The sequence below is a fragment of the Procambarus clarkii genome, chromosome 75 (assembly GCF_040958095.1).
Source record: "Procambarus clarkii isolate CNS0578487 chromosome 75, FALCON_Pclarkii_2.0, whole genome shotgun sequence".
Lineage (NCBI taxonomy): Eukaryota > Metazoa > Arthropoda > Malacostraca > Decapoda > Cambaridae > Procambarus > Procambarus clarkii.
Window position 1 is genome coordinate 24,521,980 of NC_091224.1, and position 17,394 is coordinate 24,539,373.

A 17,394-nucleotide genomic window follows, 5' to 3' on the forward strand; every position below is an offset into this window, starting at 1 on the left:
CCTTGGCTCTTTTGTCCCTAGGTTCTCTTGTCCCTAGGCTCTCTGGTCACTAGGCTTTCCTATCCCTAGACTCTCTTGTCCCCCTAAGCTCTCTTGTCCCCCTAAGCTCTCTTGTCCCCCTAAGCTCTCTTGTCCCTATAGCTCTCTTGTCCCTAAGTTCTCTTGTTTCTAGACTTTCTTGTCACTAATCTCTCTTGTCCCTGAGTTCTCTTGTTCCTAAGTTCTCTTGTCCCTACGTTCTCTTGTCCCTACGTTCTCTTGTCCCTAGGCTGTTTTGACCCTAAGCTTTCTTGTCCCTAAGTTCTCTTGTCCCTAGACTCTCATGCTAAATTGAATTTTGTGTCAATTCAAACTATATAATTCTTAAACAAGCTCAACTATTATGTACACAAAATACTAGTACACACAGTGTAGTTGAACACAGCTGACCATTATATATACTCTGCGAAGTGAACCCCGCTTCTTAGTGTGTTTACACAAAGATGACTTTTGACCTAGACAATGTTCAGCACTAGAGTCTACTTAGTGGTTGGTCAGTAAGCTATTTTGGTGGTCCTAATAGCATTCCAAATGGTCAGTAAGCTATTTTGGTGGTCCTAATAGCATTCCAAATGGTCAGTAAGCTATTTTGGTGGTCCTAATGACATTCCAAATGGTCAGTAAGCTATTTTGGTGGTCCTAATGACATTCCAAATGGTCAGTAAGCTATTTTGGTGGGCCTAATAACATTCCAAATGTTCATAGGCCTAAAGACCAACACCAAACGAAGGCTTGTTGTTCCTGCCCCCTGACTTAATTAAAAAAGGTATATCACTATGTTGTGTTTATATAATTGCAACTAATCTGTGTTTAGACAAAACACACACCAGAAACTATAGGACATGATGACTATTTTGGGAAAACATCCTGACTATTGCCAATGACATCTTCGACCATTATTAATTTATGTTTATAAAATATTTTCACTGTGGCTGTGTTTATATAATCATAACTCGTGTGTGTATGTGTGTGAACAGGACTCGAAGCTGAAGCACATGGCAGAGCTGCAGCTGTCAGTAGTGTCAGATGGGGAGAGCAAACAGCAGATCATGGGTCAGATCATGCAGTGGGAGGAGAACTTGGAGCGGCTACACTGTGAACAGTTCCGCCTCAGATGTTACATGGCCTCACTGCAGACTGGCGAACTACCCAATCCAAAGGTAAATCATGCACCAATGGCTTATTTGATGACCCTTATTTGGCCCTTATTTGATGATCCCCAATGACCCCTTGTTATATATCCATAAAAGTTACACCTTATGCAAATATTTATGGTTATGTCCAAAACATTGTGCGTAACTAGTGGCTTTATATAATAAGCAGTTGGTACATTTACCCACTATGTCAGCGTTCAATCTCCAACCGTCCAAGTGCTTGGGCACCATTCCTTCCCTCTGTCCCATCCCAAATCCTTTTCCTGACCACTTACCAGAGCTATATAGTCGTAATGGCATGGTGCTTTCTCTCTCTCTCTCATCAGTTACAGCCCCGCTCCTGTGCCAGGTAAGTCCACTACGGGCTCACCATAGCCCGTGCTACTTGGAACTTTTTGTTCCCATTAGCTGAATCTTAAAAAACTACAACGGTGCTTTCTCCTGATAGTTTCCTACCCTTCGTAGTTAGGTGATTAGCAGATTTTATGTTTTAATTGTGGCACTTTGTGATACTGTACTGTAATTTGGAATTAAGCTTTACAGTACTGTATATACTATGCTATATTGTATTGATACTATACTATACTAATACTATACTATACTATACTAATACTATACTATACTATACATTGTAGGTAATGTACAATGCTTTATGGTTTAGATACTGTGCAGTACAGTATTGATAGGTTATACAGTATATGTATTACACTATACAGTATAGATGCTATGCTCTGCAGTACTGTATAGATACTATGCCATATAGTAGAGATACCATGTTGTACAGTATACTGTGTGATACAATATACAGTAGATACTATGCCATACTGTATAGATACTGTTCCACAGTATAGATACAGTGCTATACAGTATAGATACTAGGCTATACAGCATAGATATTATGCTTTACAGTATAGATATTATGTTATTCTGTATAGATGCTATGCTATACAAGATAGATATTATGGTATACAGTGCTATACAGAACTGATACTATACTATAGATAGTACCATGAGGTGTTAGTTATTAGTATACATTTTTATACTGTATATTCACCTGGTTGTGCTTGCGGGGGTTTAGCTCTGTCTCTTTGGTCCCGCCTCTCAACAGTCAATCAACTGGAGTACAGATTCCTGAGCCTACTGGGCTCTATCATATCAGCAGTCCCCGTGGCGAAGTGGTAACACACTCGCCTGGCGTTTCGCGAATGCTTTGGCCTGGGTTCGTATCCTGGCCTGGGAGGATTTACTGGGCACCAATCCTTAACTGGAGCCTCTGTTTACCCAACAGTAAAATGGGTACCTGGTTGTTAAACAATTTGGCGAGTCGTATTCCAGGTAAAATTAGGATTAAGGACTTGCCCGAAATGCTATGCGTGCTAGTGGCTGTACAATAATGTAAAGATTCTTGTATATATAAATATATAAATACAAAAAAACAATTGAAACGTGTATTATGTCTGCCTGCACCACATCACTGTGTACGGCTGCTGTTACACACTTGTGTACTGCATTGTTATCCTTCTAATTTTTCTTATCTCATTACATTATTCATTGTGCATAATTTTTGAAAGTATATTGCTTGAGTTCATTAAGACAATTACTGTGATGATCTTTAGGTTGTGTTTTATGTTACAAAGGCTTCATTTTAGGTTATTTGTAACAAATATGTTATCAGAGTTGTAAGTTTTTTTTATTTCTTAGGGTTCTATCCATCAAAATTTTATATTGATTTTGATATGCTGTATTTTTATACAGCTTTGATGGGCTTGAAAGATCCACAAATTTAATCTATTAAAACTTTATACAAAATCAGCTTCACTAATTTGACTGCGTTCAGGTACAGTAAGTGGTAAAGGTCTTATGGTGACCTCTTTATATTCCTAAGTTCTCATAATTTAGTCTTCTTCATTCCTACCAATATAAATGCCTAATCATAACCTGTCACTGCCCATTCCTGTTCATAAGTTCTTATCAAAGTTTACCATGCCTTAGTAAAATCAGTGCCTAAATATTGGACATTGTCATTATAACGTTACTCTTTTTTCCATTTACTCAGGGTCTACTGACGCATGTGTCACGCACTACCAAAACAGTTCTCAATCGCCTTGGGGTATTTACTGTCAGCAGCTTCCATGCATACATTTGTGCCCGAAGTCCTTCCCTGCTCAACAACCTCCTCGCAGGTAGAGGAGCAACCAAACGCAGGTATGATATATCTTTCTTTCGTTGCATAAATATCTTGAACATTTTTTAGCAGTGAAAATTAGGCAGCTAATAGCGTGGAAAAGTTTGCCAGACTTTACCACCGAGGTTGTGTAGATTTGCAGTAAACAAAATTCAGAATGAACGTATGATGGGAGAGCAGATTGGGGAACTGAGCAAGTGAAGTGGGTGACAGTGGACTGAAAAGTCTCAATGTACTGTATGTTGATCAAGTGCACAGAAGTGGACAGGCAATCATCCTTCTATGGAATGATAAAAGGACAGATAGAATGTAAGGGAATTGGCAAAACTATTATTATATTTGCTGTTTAGTAATTATATTTTTATACTGCAATTGCTTTGCTCATCATACACACAAACACATACATATATACTCAAACAGCAGACTCCCAGCATGGGAGGCAGTGCCCTGTTGAATGATATGTTATTGTCCACGATATTGTGGTTGACGTTTCAGAGTTTACATACATACATACATACATACATACATACATACATACATATATATATAATACATAATATGTAATATAAAATAACATACAAAGATCAAATGTTTTAAGATTTGCAGACAGTTTTTTCCCCAAAAAACAAATCAGGACCCAATATTTTCATAAATTTCTGCTCGACCATCCTGCTTCATTCGTGGACGAAGGAAGAAATGATATACAGTATAGGAGTCACTCTTTCGATTGAACTTCACTTGTTTCAGGGCACCAATGCTATCCCGCAGCAATAGTGTCTCGTCCCGGCGGTCGCTGCAGATGCAACAGCAGCTCGAGGGGGAGAAGCAGTACAAGGTTAACCTTCCAGACAATCAGGTGAGATTGTGTCAAGATTATTTATATACCGTATTCTTGAAAGTAACCTGGTTTGGAGCATTCCTTTTTTAAAGCACTGAACAGTCTATCCGTTCTTTTATGTAAAACTATTGAATCAAACTAGCTGATAATATGTATTAAGGTTGTACAGTACTTGAATGTGGAAATTGGATAAATTGTAAATTAAATTTATTGTCCTTTAAAAGAATTTGTTATTTTTGGCTCACTGTTTTGTTATTATAAAACTAAATACAGTACAGTATTTCTATAACATAATACCTTAGGATATCCTAGGGTGTTAGCAAAATGTTGGTCATATTTTTTACCATAATGGAGATTGTTAATGTTATATTCTTTCTCATTTACTTCAAACCTCAGATAGTGAGCATTAGCTTAAAAGACTCCATGAGTGTGGAAGAGTTCTTGGTAGCAGCATGTGGACGTAAGAACCTCAACCCTATGGAACACTTCGTTCGCGTCAAAAAGCGACGAGAGCTGGAGGAGACTAACTACTTCGTCCCACATCGAACTGACCTCATAGAAAACTATGTATGTTTTTGTTAGTGATTCAGAGACTGTTACTTGTCCATAAAATCTGTAGAATATGTTGATTTTGCGATACAGTAATTGCATTGTTTTCAGTTCCATACATAGCATTTTCTAGATTAATAGTGCACACACCTTGTTATTTATATTATACACATTACTATCATTATGTACTTAGTTCTTTGCTGATTTAAATTTTATCTGAGATGCTATCATTGACAGTATATATTTTTGTCATACATGTAATATATAAATCATTTGGACTAAAACTAGTAACATTTGTGTTGCTGTGCATCAGTCTAGCAGATAATGTGTTTGGAACAATCTACTACTGTACAGTATTTATAAGTTAAAAACATGATTCTCAGTAATTTTCATTAAATATTGGCAGACACTAAAGGTTCCTAGAATTAGGTTCTAAGGTTAAAGTTCTTTTGACTGCCAGGATTATACATATACCTTAACTCTAACCTTTAAATATTTTACACATAAACTAATATTCTAACTCTAAATGACAGGTCTCCATTCATATCTCAAAATAGCTCATCATTTTTGTTTGAATTTTCAAATATTTATTCTTGAAAAAAAAAATATTATAATCACTGTGTTCAGGGACAGGAAGCCAGAGTGTATTCGTACACGTTAGGCTTTTATCGAGGTCCCCGCCCCCCCCCCCCCCCCCCCCCCCAAGGGTCGAATTACTGACTCCACCCAGGATGCAACCGCACAACCAGCTGTCTAATTTCTGAGTATCTAGTTGCTGCTAAGTGAACAGTGTATTAGGTGAAAGGAAATGTGCCCAACGCCAACCTGCACGAGGCAAGACGGTCACTCTACCGTCCAGACCAAGTGGTTGGGTAGAGATGGTAGGAGCCAGGAACACCAACAGTACCACCACCTACCACAGACTCGTCCCAGCTCTGGTACACCCACGCCTCTACTCCGACAGCATCCCCACCACCTTACCACTTAAACATTATCAACCACATTTCTGTAATATCATCAGAATGTCCATCCACACACAAACCTATCTACCAAATCCACATGAATGCATCAATACAAAACTCAACTCGGTAGTAAAATGCCTTCAGCAGTATCTGAGACAATGCATAAATATTTTTATAAATTTAAAGTATTATTATTATTTCCTCATTGATACATCATGTTAATCTGATTTCTTTGTGCATTTGAAGTGAAGCATTGGAGATGAACCCCCTGGACCACACTCAGGGTGCATGGGGGGCAATGTGTGAAAACCCTGACTTGGCTTCAGTTGAAGCCTTGGGACCCCCTAGAGGATTCAGTTGAATCCCAGGTTGCATTGTTTTTAACCATATAGCGGTGTAGCAGTCTAAAGTGTGAAGTGTGTGCTTGGAAATACCCCATGAATTCCCTCAAATAATTTGTTTTATAATGGACAGGCAGCCTGTGTATATCTAAGAATATCAATCACTCATTCCACGTTGACCGGTTCTGTTCTTTGCTACTTATATATATTGCTGTTCATGCAACAACCGTATGCGAATTCACACTTAAAATCTTCCACTCACTTCAAGCTTCTAGTTGTTTCTCCATTCTCTGTGATTGAAAATGTTCCATTCTAAAAAGAAAACATTAGCTGATTTTGACACTTTAAAAACTTATTCACTTGCAGTTGGCAACCCATGAGGTAGTGGAAATCTGTGGAAAGATTTTATACCAGGTGGAGTTGTCACGCTCGTCATTAGACCACATGTGGGGCTTCAGTGTTGAGGCAGAACTCATTGAGAATTCTGAGCGACAAGATGAGCTTTGTTGCTACATCTCGAGAGTGGAAGATCGCTCGACAGCAATGCAAAACGGTATGTATTAAATATCATTACTGTACTGTGTATTCTTTTCCTTCTTGATTTATTTTGTTGTAGTACTAAGAACATCCAGGAAATTTCATTACCTATTTTTTGTTTTTAACAGTGATCTTGTTTCATGTCCATTTTTTATAGGACTTGTCTATAATGCTGTTTTGTCATTACATTATTTTTCTGCTGATATTTGAGATGGTGATTTTTTGGTTCTGCTTTGTCTTCTCTTTTTCTCTCTTGCCCTCTTCTTATAGTAATGATCTTTACTGGTGTCACTCTCATAGAAAACATGCTCATTTTATTTTATTTTGTTATTTTAAGATAAAAATATTGTGATAATGATTATAGCAATTACACTAAGAGTTTTCGAAAGAAATGCTTTTTACAGTGCCTCTTATGAATTTATTAAATGCACATGGTAATTTTCCTGCTGTTTGAAGTTTTCTTAGAGCTCATAATCTTTAATGCCTATTGACATTTTTTTATTATTTTTAAGACTAATAATGTATGATTAAAGGTACATTTTAGATTGCAGAGGAAATATAGTACAGTACGGTCAGTAAGGGGCCTCGTAGCCTGGTGGATAGCGCGCAGGACTCGTAATTCTGTGGCGCGGGTTCGATTCCCGCACGAGGCAGAAACAAATGGGCAAAGTTTCTTTCACCCTGAATGCCCCTGTTACCTAGCAGTAAATAGGTACCTGGGAGTTAGTCAGCTGTCACGGGCTGCTTCCTGGGTGTGGAGGCCTGGTCGAGGACTGGGCCGCGGGGACACTAAAGCCCCGAAATCATCTTAAGATAACCTTAAGATAAGATAACGGTACTGTATATTGATGTTTGGAGAGAAATTCAGTCATAAGGTCACTTGTATTATAGGAAAATGCTTATTTTTTTGTTCCTAAATTGTGATTCCCGCAACATACCTTTTCACATACAATGTGAATTTATTCCACCAAATATAGCTAAATGTTAATAGAAAAAGCTAATATAATCTCAGGCATACCTTAACGCTTGTTAATTTTTATTTATGGATTTGACTGCCCCAGTTCGCTGAGTGATGACCTTATCTTGAGAGACCTTCCACTCATTTCTTAGATGAATTATTAATCAGCTGGCCCCTCCTCATGAAGGGAGGATATAGCATGGTAGTCAATTTATATTTAAACAAAAAATTGACTTCACAAGGAAAGGAGAAAGTTAATATTAAGCAGTATACTGGAAGGGAATTAAATGGTGATTGTAAAAATAAGTTAATGACTGTTAAATGTAGAATGATAAAAAACTAATTTTGGTATTAAAAACAAATTGACAAAGAAAGTGGGCGTGGTAGTATAAACTACTTAATAGTGATAAAAACTTTAAAAAAGAATTTAAAAAGAATAGTTTCAGATAACAAATATGACTTTTATGTAAGTTAATTTTGCATGAAGAGCATTTCCAACATGTTTAGTACATAACAATATGAAGTTACCATAATAATTTCTTAGTAAACTTTGATACTGTATATCATGCAGGTTTGTTGCTTATTGGTCTAAGTGCAGTGTTGCCATGAGCTACAATGGAAGAAGTTGGCATTGAAGATTAAATTTTTAATAGTTTACCATCGTCATATAATGTTGACGAGTAGTGTTTTCTTACATTTTTGCCTTAGAAAATGTTGACTTGGAAGTAGCTTTGAAGCTTTCAATAAATGTTGATTATGCTTGTTTAGCATCATAAATATCTGCCAAATTGTTTTGTTTTTGTGACATTCAGTGCCCCAAAAACCTCTAAACTGCTTGCATGCTCATGCTTCAGCCTCATCAGAAACATATATATTTAATAACCATGGTAGAACAAACAACCATGCTCTGCTCTTGTGTAACTACCTCCTAAGTGTAGTTACAGGATGAGAGCTACGTTCGTGGTGTCCCGTCTTCCCAGTACTGTCATGCAGTGCTTTGATGCTGCTAACAGTTTTGGCCTTCATCTTAATCCATTTTGTGAGGGACAATGTGTGTGTCTCCAAGGTCTAAGCTGACTCTTCCTGAGATGAAACCACACACTAGTTGACTTAATCCTGGGTACCTATTTAATGCTTGGTGAATAGTCATGAGGTGATAGGAAAGATGCCCAACTTTCTCTGTCCCAACCAGGATTCAAACCCAGGATTCGCAATTATGAGTCGAGGACGAACCCAGCTGTACTACCGAGACTTTCTCACTTGCTCCAGTCATTTACCACTGTTTACAGAAGAGAACTTTCTAACGTTTTTTGAGCAGCTTTGTTTCTTTAGCTTGCGTCAGTGACCTCTTGTTCTTGATGTTGCAGGTTTTAAGAATTCTATTGTTAATTTTGGCTGTTCCCGCTACTATTTTTTTATAGTGTGACCATATACAGTATAAATTATACTGCCTCTTCTATCTCTGGTATATTTCTCACCTCTAGCTTCTCCTTGTAGCTCGTGTTTTTCGGTTCCGGAAAGTATTTAGTTGCACGTCTTTGCACTTTTTCTAGTTTATTGATGAGCTTCTTTAGATATGGCTATCATATAACTGCTGCATATTCCAATTTTGGTCTTGTAAAGGTCATGAATAATTTCTTCAATATTTTGCCATTCATGTATTTAAAAGTAATTCTGAAGTTTGAGAGCATAGCATAGGTTCCTCGCACAATGTTCTTTATGTGGTTCTCAGGTGACAGTTTCCTGTCCAGAACCACCACTAAATCTCTCTTTATCAGAATTATTTTATGCTTTTTCACAAAATTTGTAGGTTGTGTGTAGATTATTTTCTCATATCCACATTCCATGACATGGCATTTATTAACATTAAATTTCATCTGCCAAGTGTTGCACTCATCACTTACTTTGACCAGGTATGCTTTAAGGGGATGACAATTGTCTAAGCTTCTTATCTTCCCCAGTGTCTTAGTATTATCAGCAAATATGTTTATATAATTCTGTATTCCTTCTGGTAGATCATTTCTATAGGTAGTGAGCATTACTGATGTTAGAACTGAACACTATGGTACTCCACTGGTAACACTGCTCCAGTCTGATACTCAGTAATCGGAGGCAACTACATTGCATCCGATTACTGCCCTCATTTTTGTATGAAAATTTGTCATCCATGTAGAAGTCTTCCTGTCACTCCTGCAGTATGTTCTAGTTTCCAGAATAACCTCTTCTGTGGGAGTCTGTCAAAAACCATTTTTAGGTTTAGATAAATGCAGTCAACCCCAATCATCTCTTTCCTGTAAAATCTCTGTGGCTCTATCATAGACACTATGTAGTTTTGTTGCACAGGATCTTCCTAATCGGAAACCCTACTGTCTGTGTTATATAATTTCTCTCCAGGTGTTCTACCCATTTGGTTTTAATTATTTTTCCAATGTTTTAAATACTATGCTTGTCAACAATTCAGGTCTGTAATTAAGAGGGGTCTTCCCTGCTACCATTTTTGTAGATTAGAGCTATGTAAGTTTTTTTCATATATCTGCCAAGACTTCTGTACACAAAGATGACTGAAAAATCAATTGAAATGGGGGTGCTGAGCTCAGAAGTGCATTCTGTCATCACCCAAGGTGAAACTCCATCTGGGCCAACTGTTTTGTTCCTACAGTACTTACCTCCTTGAGCATTTTTTCCATTTTGTCTCAAGACATCTCTATGTACTCTATGATATTCTCAGACCAAAAATCGTATTGTGTGTAATTACTCAAGTTTAGTTAAAGGATGAGAGCTACGCTCGTGGTGTCCTGTCTTCCCGGTACTCTTTGTCGTATAACTCTTTGAAACTACTGACGATTTTGGCATCCACCACCTTCTCACTTAACTTGTTAAACACACACACACACACACACACATATTGTCTATGTGTGTGTGTGTGTGTGTGTGTGTGTGTGTTATTGATTGATTGACTGATAGAATGATTAATTGCATAAGTGAGAGTTGGGGAATGGGGCATGTAGCTTGCAGAGTCTACCATATGTATTTTGCTTTATCATCAGTATTGTTGTTTGTGGTATCTTAATATAACCCACATTGTTATATTTCATATATATTATCTGCACCCTAGCAGCTATCAATCTCATCAAAATGTTCATCCTTCTTGTTATTTTGTTTTTAATGATACCAAAGTATGCATATGGCTTTCATGCTTTGGCTCTTCCATGAAACTGCAGTTACCAACATCAATTTCTCGTGTGTTTATGACTTAACAATTTCCATTTTATTAATTTTTGCTATTTTGCACCTATGTTATTATATTATATTTCTGAATTGCACAATGCATTCTTTAACTGTGAATATTCTTCTCTTATCTAGGAATTGTCACCCCTATTTCACTGTAAGAAAGGAACATGGTAAATACTGTTTATTGGTGGAATGCTTCACTAACAAGAGTAACCAGTTGCACCCACTTAACAAGTATCACACTATGTAATAGGGCCGCAATGCTTATTCATATATGAATCTAATTTAAATTCTAGGCAGACTAAAAATATTCTTTCATCAGTAATTCCTTTCATCTGTGAAATGGGGTAAGTCAGGTGCAATGTGTAGCATTCCATATTCACTTCTGCGTATCCTCATGTAATGCAGTGCCTCAAAGTTAACAGACTATTCTACATTGCAAAATTGTATCATGCTTTTTCGTTGTGTTTAGCAAGCTGCGTTATTTTGATTGAGGCTTTCACCTCCATGCACCTTTCATCCCATCCTTCAAAAGTCTTTCCGCTGTATACATTCTACACATAGTTATTCTCCTTGCAACTTCCTGCTTTGCTTCTCAACTTTTTAAAACTTCAAATTGCTTGAAATTCTTAATGCCAACTTCCTCATAAAATTGGATTTAGCATCACTTTGCTTGCATATATTTTAAGCTACCGTAGTACTGTACTACATCTGTTAACTACACTAATATGTTCTAAATTAATTGTCGAAGTTGTCGCAATTTGTTAATCACAATTTTTAAAATGTAGCTGCTTTAATTCTTGTAGTATGACACACTGTGAACAGATACTCAAATTAATCTTTTAGTTAACTACATAACGTGAGCTACTAATCTTGAGAAGTTTGAATAGGTAATGAACTGTTTCATCAAATAAAATGAAAAGGGATTCATATGAATAAAAACATTGAACTTCCCCATCCATCTTTTTGACCATAGATGATGATAATACAGTAATAATAATAATACTACTACTACTAATAATAATAATAACAATAGTAATATTAAAATATACATAAGAACATGTTATAGTGGTTAATTAGAAGGTACAGAAATCATATACAGTATTATACAAGGCTACTAATATGCACAGCGTTTCAGGCATACAGTATATAGAGACCGAGTTGCCAAAGAGGAAATCTGTACAAAGTATTTCGACTAGGAGGCAGTGTCATTCCAGAATCATTATCATAAGGCAGACAATGGCATGCAAGATGCATTCTCACTTGAAACCATCATGGATGAATCTTTTTAGAGATTAGAAACATCATTTAAAAATGCAATTATAAATGGAAAACTATAATTTGTGTATAATAATAAAGGTGCATAAAGGAGGAAATGTTTTCATCAGCATGCATGTAGAAAGCATCTTTGTATAACAGACATTATTATGGAATGGATATCATACACTAAAATAATCATTTTGCATTTTTTGAAGTACTGAAATCATTACCTCTCCCTCCCCAACCCTGTTTGGAGTAGCTGTTTTCAAGTAGAGTAATATGAATTCAATAAATTTCAAGATTAAATACAGCATAGCTCTTCATAAAAAAGTAAAATGAGCACAAACATAAATATATTAATTAAACTGCAATATGTAAATACTCCTTTGTGACATACTGTTGATATCTGTGACATAAGTTTTCTGTTGTCACTGGTATAATTATGTTATTTGTAAACTCTTTCCATGCCTCTGACAGAGGAGATTTACGGTAATAAAGACCCCAACCAGCACAGTCCCACTCTCTCAGCATAATAATCTCTCACTTAAACTTACCATAAAACTGTTAAATCCTTCTGATCACTTGTAATATACAGAAGATTAATATTGTCACTGGGAGACAGAATGAAATCGGCTAGCTATCTGAGCGTTAGCAGCTCTGGGGAAGTATGCTATTAAATCTCATATGCCAGAATGAGTAAAACTTATTTAGACTTTAAGATAATGAAGTAGAATATATCTTGAATTAATTCAAATTTTTAAGAAGTGTAGTTATAGAGTAGATATTGAAACATAATATGTTCCTGTAGCATAGATCCTCATCTGATATGTTCTTCTCTCTCCTTACAGGAATCATCAAAGGAGACGAGATCATGGTGATTAATGGGGCCATCGTCAGTGATCTAGACATGATGTATATTGAGAGTGTTCTACAGGAGGAGCTTGCTCTTTGTCTCATGATGAGGTGAGTATTGGCACACATCTTAACCCGTAGCCATTTCAGCTAATTAAAATGCCTACATTGTAGTGCGCATGATGAAAAATAGTTCACAAAACTAATGTAAAAAACCTCGTTTGGGGGGTTTGAGCATAGGAGGTAATCGCAGATAGTGATTAAGGTCATTTAAGAGTTAATCATTATGCAGAGAAAGTCACAGTAACATGACTTAAAACAAATAGGACTTGATAGGCATCTAGGATGGACTGAAATGTTGTCATTCACTTCATGTCATATGTGTGGGTTGGGTTATTTATCTTCATTATTAGTTTATTAGTGTTGAAAAGTGGTCTACGTTCACAATCAGGGATCCCCTGACTTCGATTCCTGGGCAGAACAGAAATGGTTAGGTCATGTTTCCTTTCACCTAATGCCGCTGTGCACCTAGCAGTAAATAGATACCCAGGAGTTAGGCAACTGTTGTGGGGCTGCATCCTGGGAAGGAGTCAGTAATTTGATCTGAGGGTGGGGGACCTCAATACAGTACAAGCCTAAAGTATACATGTACACAGGCTTCCTGTCCCCCATCAGTAGGAATTATAGAATATTGAATATTTAGTTACAGCCCATAATTCTTAAATATTTAAATATCTACAGCTGTGCCTTGCAATATCATTTGTGTGTAAAAATTTTAGCCAGAATTTATTCAGTAACTTCCATTTAAACCCTTAACCATGCCCAGTATCTGTCAATTTAACAGATGTGCACTGTCCTTTATCATGTATACTATACCTACTATTTTAAACCCATAACTATGTCCACTATCCCTGCTTTAAACCCTTAGTCACACTTAGTAATCCCTGTCAATTTCAGTAACAACTTGAATATTCTGTTGTTTGAGGTTCCAATAAATGCTTTAAAATGTATTCCATCATTGTGTTTTTATGTACCTTTTATTTTCTTTAGATAATTGAAGATAATGTATAATACAGCTGATACCTTCTTCTTCAGATCATCAAGGACCGAACCGCCAGATCTGGCTTCTCTCATGAAGACGACAGATGAGATCATTGAGTCTCTTGTGTGCCCCCCGCCACCCAGTGAGATGTCTCTGAATGAAGAGATGATATCAAGGATGATTGTTCCAGCGCCGTCTTGGAGCAAGTCTATCGTTTCTGGTCAGTTACATCTTTGTTTATTGTGTGAATTAATGTTATATTTATATATGTTTTCATAGCAAGAGTTAAGATGCAGTTTTATGCTTTCAATGAAAGAATATGAGCATTCGTAACGTACATTCACATATTTGACATACAAATGCCTCCTACACTTATATATATATATATGCTCTGCATGGAAATGGAAAAGAAATGTACAATGGAATCCTAATATCATGTACTGGTATCCAGGGGGTACAATTTTATAGGTGCTGGAGCTCTGGTGAGCCTGACAAAAGCCTATCATTTCCTATCCTGTCATATGAAAACAAAGTGCTTCATAATTTTTCCACACTGCTGAAACTGTTCGAAACGAGCTGGCCACCCACCTGGTGCTCATAACACGGCCTAATATTTTGCAAATCTATTGTTCAAGTTGAGTGGCACATTCAGATAGTTCCCTTTGATTACAGGTGATCTACTGTAAACTGAGTACAATTTGTCCATAAATGCTTGAAAATGATTAATTCCATGAACTTCTCTCACTGAATCACTTACTGCACGTTCTAAACTGTGATTAAAACAGTGCCAGATTATTATATCAGGGTAATGTTCCTTGAAAATTGTTGCAGTGCTAGATTTGACACCAAGCATGACACTTGCTCCATCACTTGCAAATGCTACAAGGTGTTTCAAATATAAGTCATAAAACCCATGATAATTGAGACACCTGAATAGATACCTAGCAGTAGTTTCTGCTTTCTGATCAGGTAGTTCAATTAGATCTAAGAACATGAAATGGGGATTACCTTCCTTAACACTTTCAGATTTCAAGTAAACTTTCAGGTTGTCTTAGTACTCAGGCTTGTTGATTTATCAATGAGAACAGAAATTTTGCCATTTATATGCTTGACATGCTGGCAAATTTTCTCTTTCATATTAATGGCTATGTGATTAATTATCTTTGTGGCACTAGTGTGGGAATGCAGTCCCATTCCAATGTCACCACCATTTTGCTTTTGTAGTTCCAGTAAGCCAAAGTGATCAGAGTATGGTCTGTTATTCTGAGCCAAATAATATGCAGAACACAAAATTGAACAAGTTGTCTTTAGATGCGAAGTATTCATGGCATCACACAATTTTCCAAGAGCATCTTCACTAGCTACATTTTCAACACATATAGTAGCAGTGTGAACTTTCGATAGGTTTGATCAACAATTTTTTTTCTGAGAGACTTCAAGTGTGTACTTGGATCTTCTCCATAATAGAATACTTGGTACATCTGCCACTCATTTGATAGTCTTTAACCCTTAGAAGAGAAAAGTGTTACATTGCTTATGTTTGCACATACTTTATACCCAAGTTTATCATCCCTTAAGTCTAACCATGGATAGGTTTCCTATTTTTCCTTCCACATTTCTTCAGTCCAAACACCTGACCAGGGATAAAAGTTATACTTCAAAACACCATTACTTTCTGAATTGTACATGGATTCAGTTTGAAAATTTGAACTAGAAGCAGTCGAAACACAACTTTTGCTACCTTCACTGTTATCATTATCAGTCTCCTGTACGTTATTCCTCTTACACTCCTCATTTTGTTTACATAAGCAGGAAGTCAACAATATTTGCATGGAAGCCATGATGGGGTTGTTTGTGAGAAAAAATGCTTCTGTATTATAGAGAAATCCATGGATCACCAGCCACCACTTTACTAATACCACTGAAACACAGAAGCAGAGTTGCTAACTCAGTATTTCACACAACGCTAGAGCCACCCCAAAAAGCACTAAATTATGTAAAGTTGTGTGTAGGACTTTTGTCGTTTAACCTGCCTTGTATTTAACACTAAAATATACTATTGTGTAAATAAAGAATACCTGTCTAATGAACTACTGCTAAAGCCATGAACATTATCGCTGAATATTCGTATCCAAAGCGGTAGGTTGGCAGCTTTGTAACATACCGTTTGTCTTGCATAAATGGACAGGAAGCATTCACGTGCGTCAGGTATTATGTTTCCAGATTCATACCAGTACAATTCAGCCTGTTTACTTTTTATATATATAAAAATTTAAATATTATTGAATCTTTAAAAAAACAAAGAAATATATTTCATTATTAACTTATTATTGATGTAATACTAATATTTTTCTGCCATGATCAACCATCACCCACAAGCCATCATCTCCCTTTCCCCCCCCATCCTCTTTCCCTTTCCCCCCTCATCCTCTCTCCCTTTCCCCCCATTCCATCATCCACTTGCAGAGGTGCCGGAGCGGCGCTGTGGCGAGCTCCGGCAGCACTGCACCACTGCTGGTATTTATAGTGTGCCTGAAGAGTTCACATATGTGGATTCAATTCCATCGTACAGCTTCAGTATTTTCTCAAGGATATAGTTTTTGTAACGAGAGGCAAAGATGGGCAAAAATATAGTGGAGAGGCAGTACACAGAACAAACTATGAGAAATACATTACTCTGGTTCTGTTTGGATATACTTTAGTGTATGTAGATAGTAGCTGTGTTGACTTGTAAGGAGGTCATTACTGTGTCTGTAATAACCTCCTAAGTCGTGGACAGTAAGCCTACAATATGTGAAGGTGTCCCTCTGTTTTGACTGAATTTTTCTAGATGCAGTTTGAACTATAGCACTGTTCTTTCCTTGATGACTTTGTAAGAACTATACTCTGTTGTTGGTCATGCATTATGACTTGGCAGGCATGAAGTTCTCACTTATGTGTGTCAGAATAATCTTGGAGACATTTTCTGTGATCTTCAGTAGATAAAAAGTTTGTACAAGTTCAGCTAGGTTGTGTATTAAGATTTTGTCAAGATGTATGTTGACCAGACCACACACTAGAAGGTGAAGGGACGACGACGTTTCGGTCCGTCCTGGACCATTCTCAAGTCGATTGTCATCGACCACAATCGACTTGAGAATGGTCCAGGACGGACCGAAGCGTCGTCGTCCCTTCACCTTCTAGTGTGTGGTCTGGTCAACATACTTTAGCCACATTATTGTGACTCATCACCTGCGTCAAGATGTATATTAGAGTTCATTGTCCTTCATGGTAAACAGGGTGACTGATTCTGTAATGATTTTTGGTCACTGTGTTAAATTTGGTTCAGTGAGAGTTTTTCTGTAGGCAAGGATTCTATGCTTGAATACATACAGTAATTGAGCTGGAGACACAGTTCATTTGTAAGGCTAAGTGATCATCTTTGTATTCTTGTATGCAGAGGTATG

General features: G+C 36.9%; 1 protein-coding gene across 16 annotated transcripts in view; it reads left to right on the forward strand.

Annotated features, from left to right (window-relative positions):
* sif (still life) overlaps positions 1 to 17,394 on the forward strand; it is a 541,039-nt gene that overhangs the window by 343,924 nt on the left and 179,721 nt on the right. For 13 of the 16 annotated variants that reach the window (XM_069313365.1, XM_069313368.1, XM_069313371.1 and 10 more), the window contains 8 exons: positions 1,017 to 1,199; positions 3,250 to 3,398; positions 4,126 to 4,234; positions 4,613 to 4,783; positions 6,435 to 6,621; positions 12,532 to 12,543; positions 12,903 to 13,017; positions 14,002 to 14,168. In XM_069313365.1, coding sequence (XP_069169466.1) covers positions 1,017 to 1,199; positions 3,250 to 3,398; positions 4,126 to 4,234; positions 4,613 to 4,783; positions 6,435 to 6,621; positions 12,532 to 12,543; positions 12,903 to 13,017; positions 14,002 to 14,168 — 1,093 coding nt within the window. The remainder of the gene's footprint in view (positions 1 to 1,016; positions 1,200 to 3,249; positions 3,399 to 4,125; positions 4,235 to 4,612; positions 4,784 to 6,434; positions 6,622 to 12,531; positions 12,544 to 12,902; positions 13,018 to 14,001; positions 14,169 to 17,394) is intronic. The other 3 variants (XM_069313367.1, XM_069313375.1, XM_069313370.1) reach the window with 2 other exon arrangements.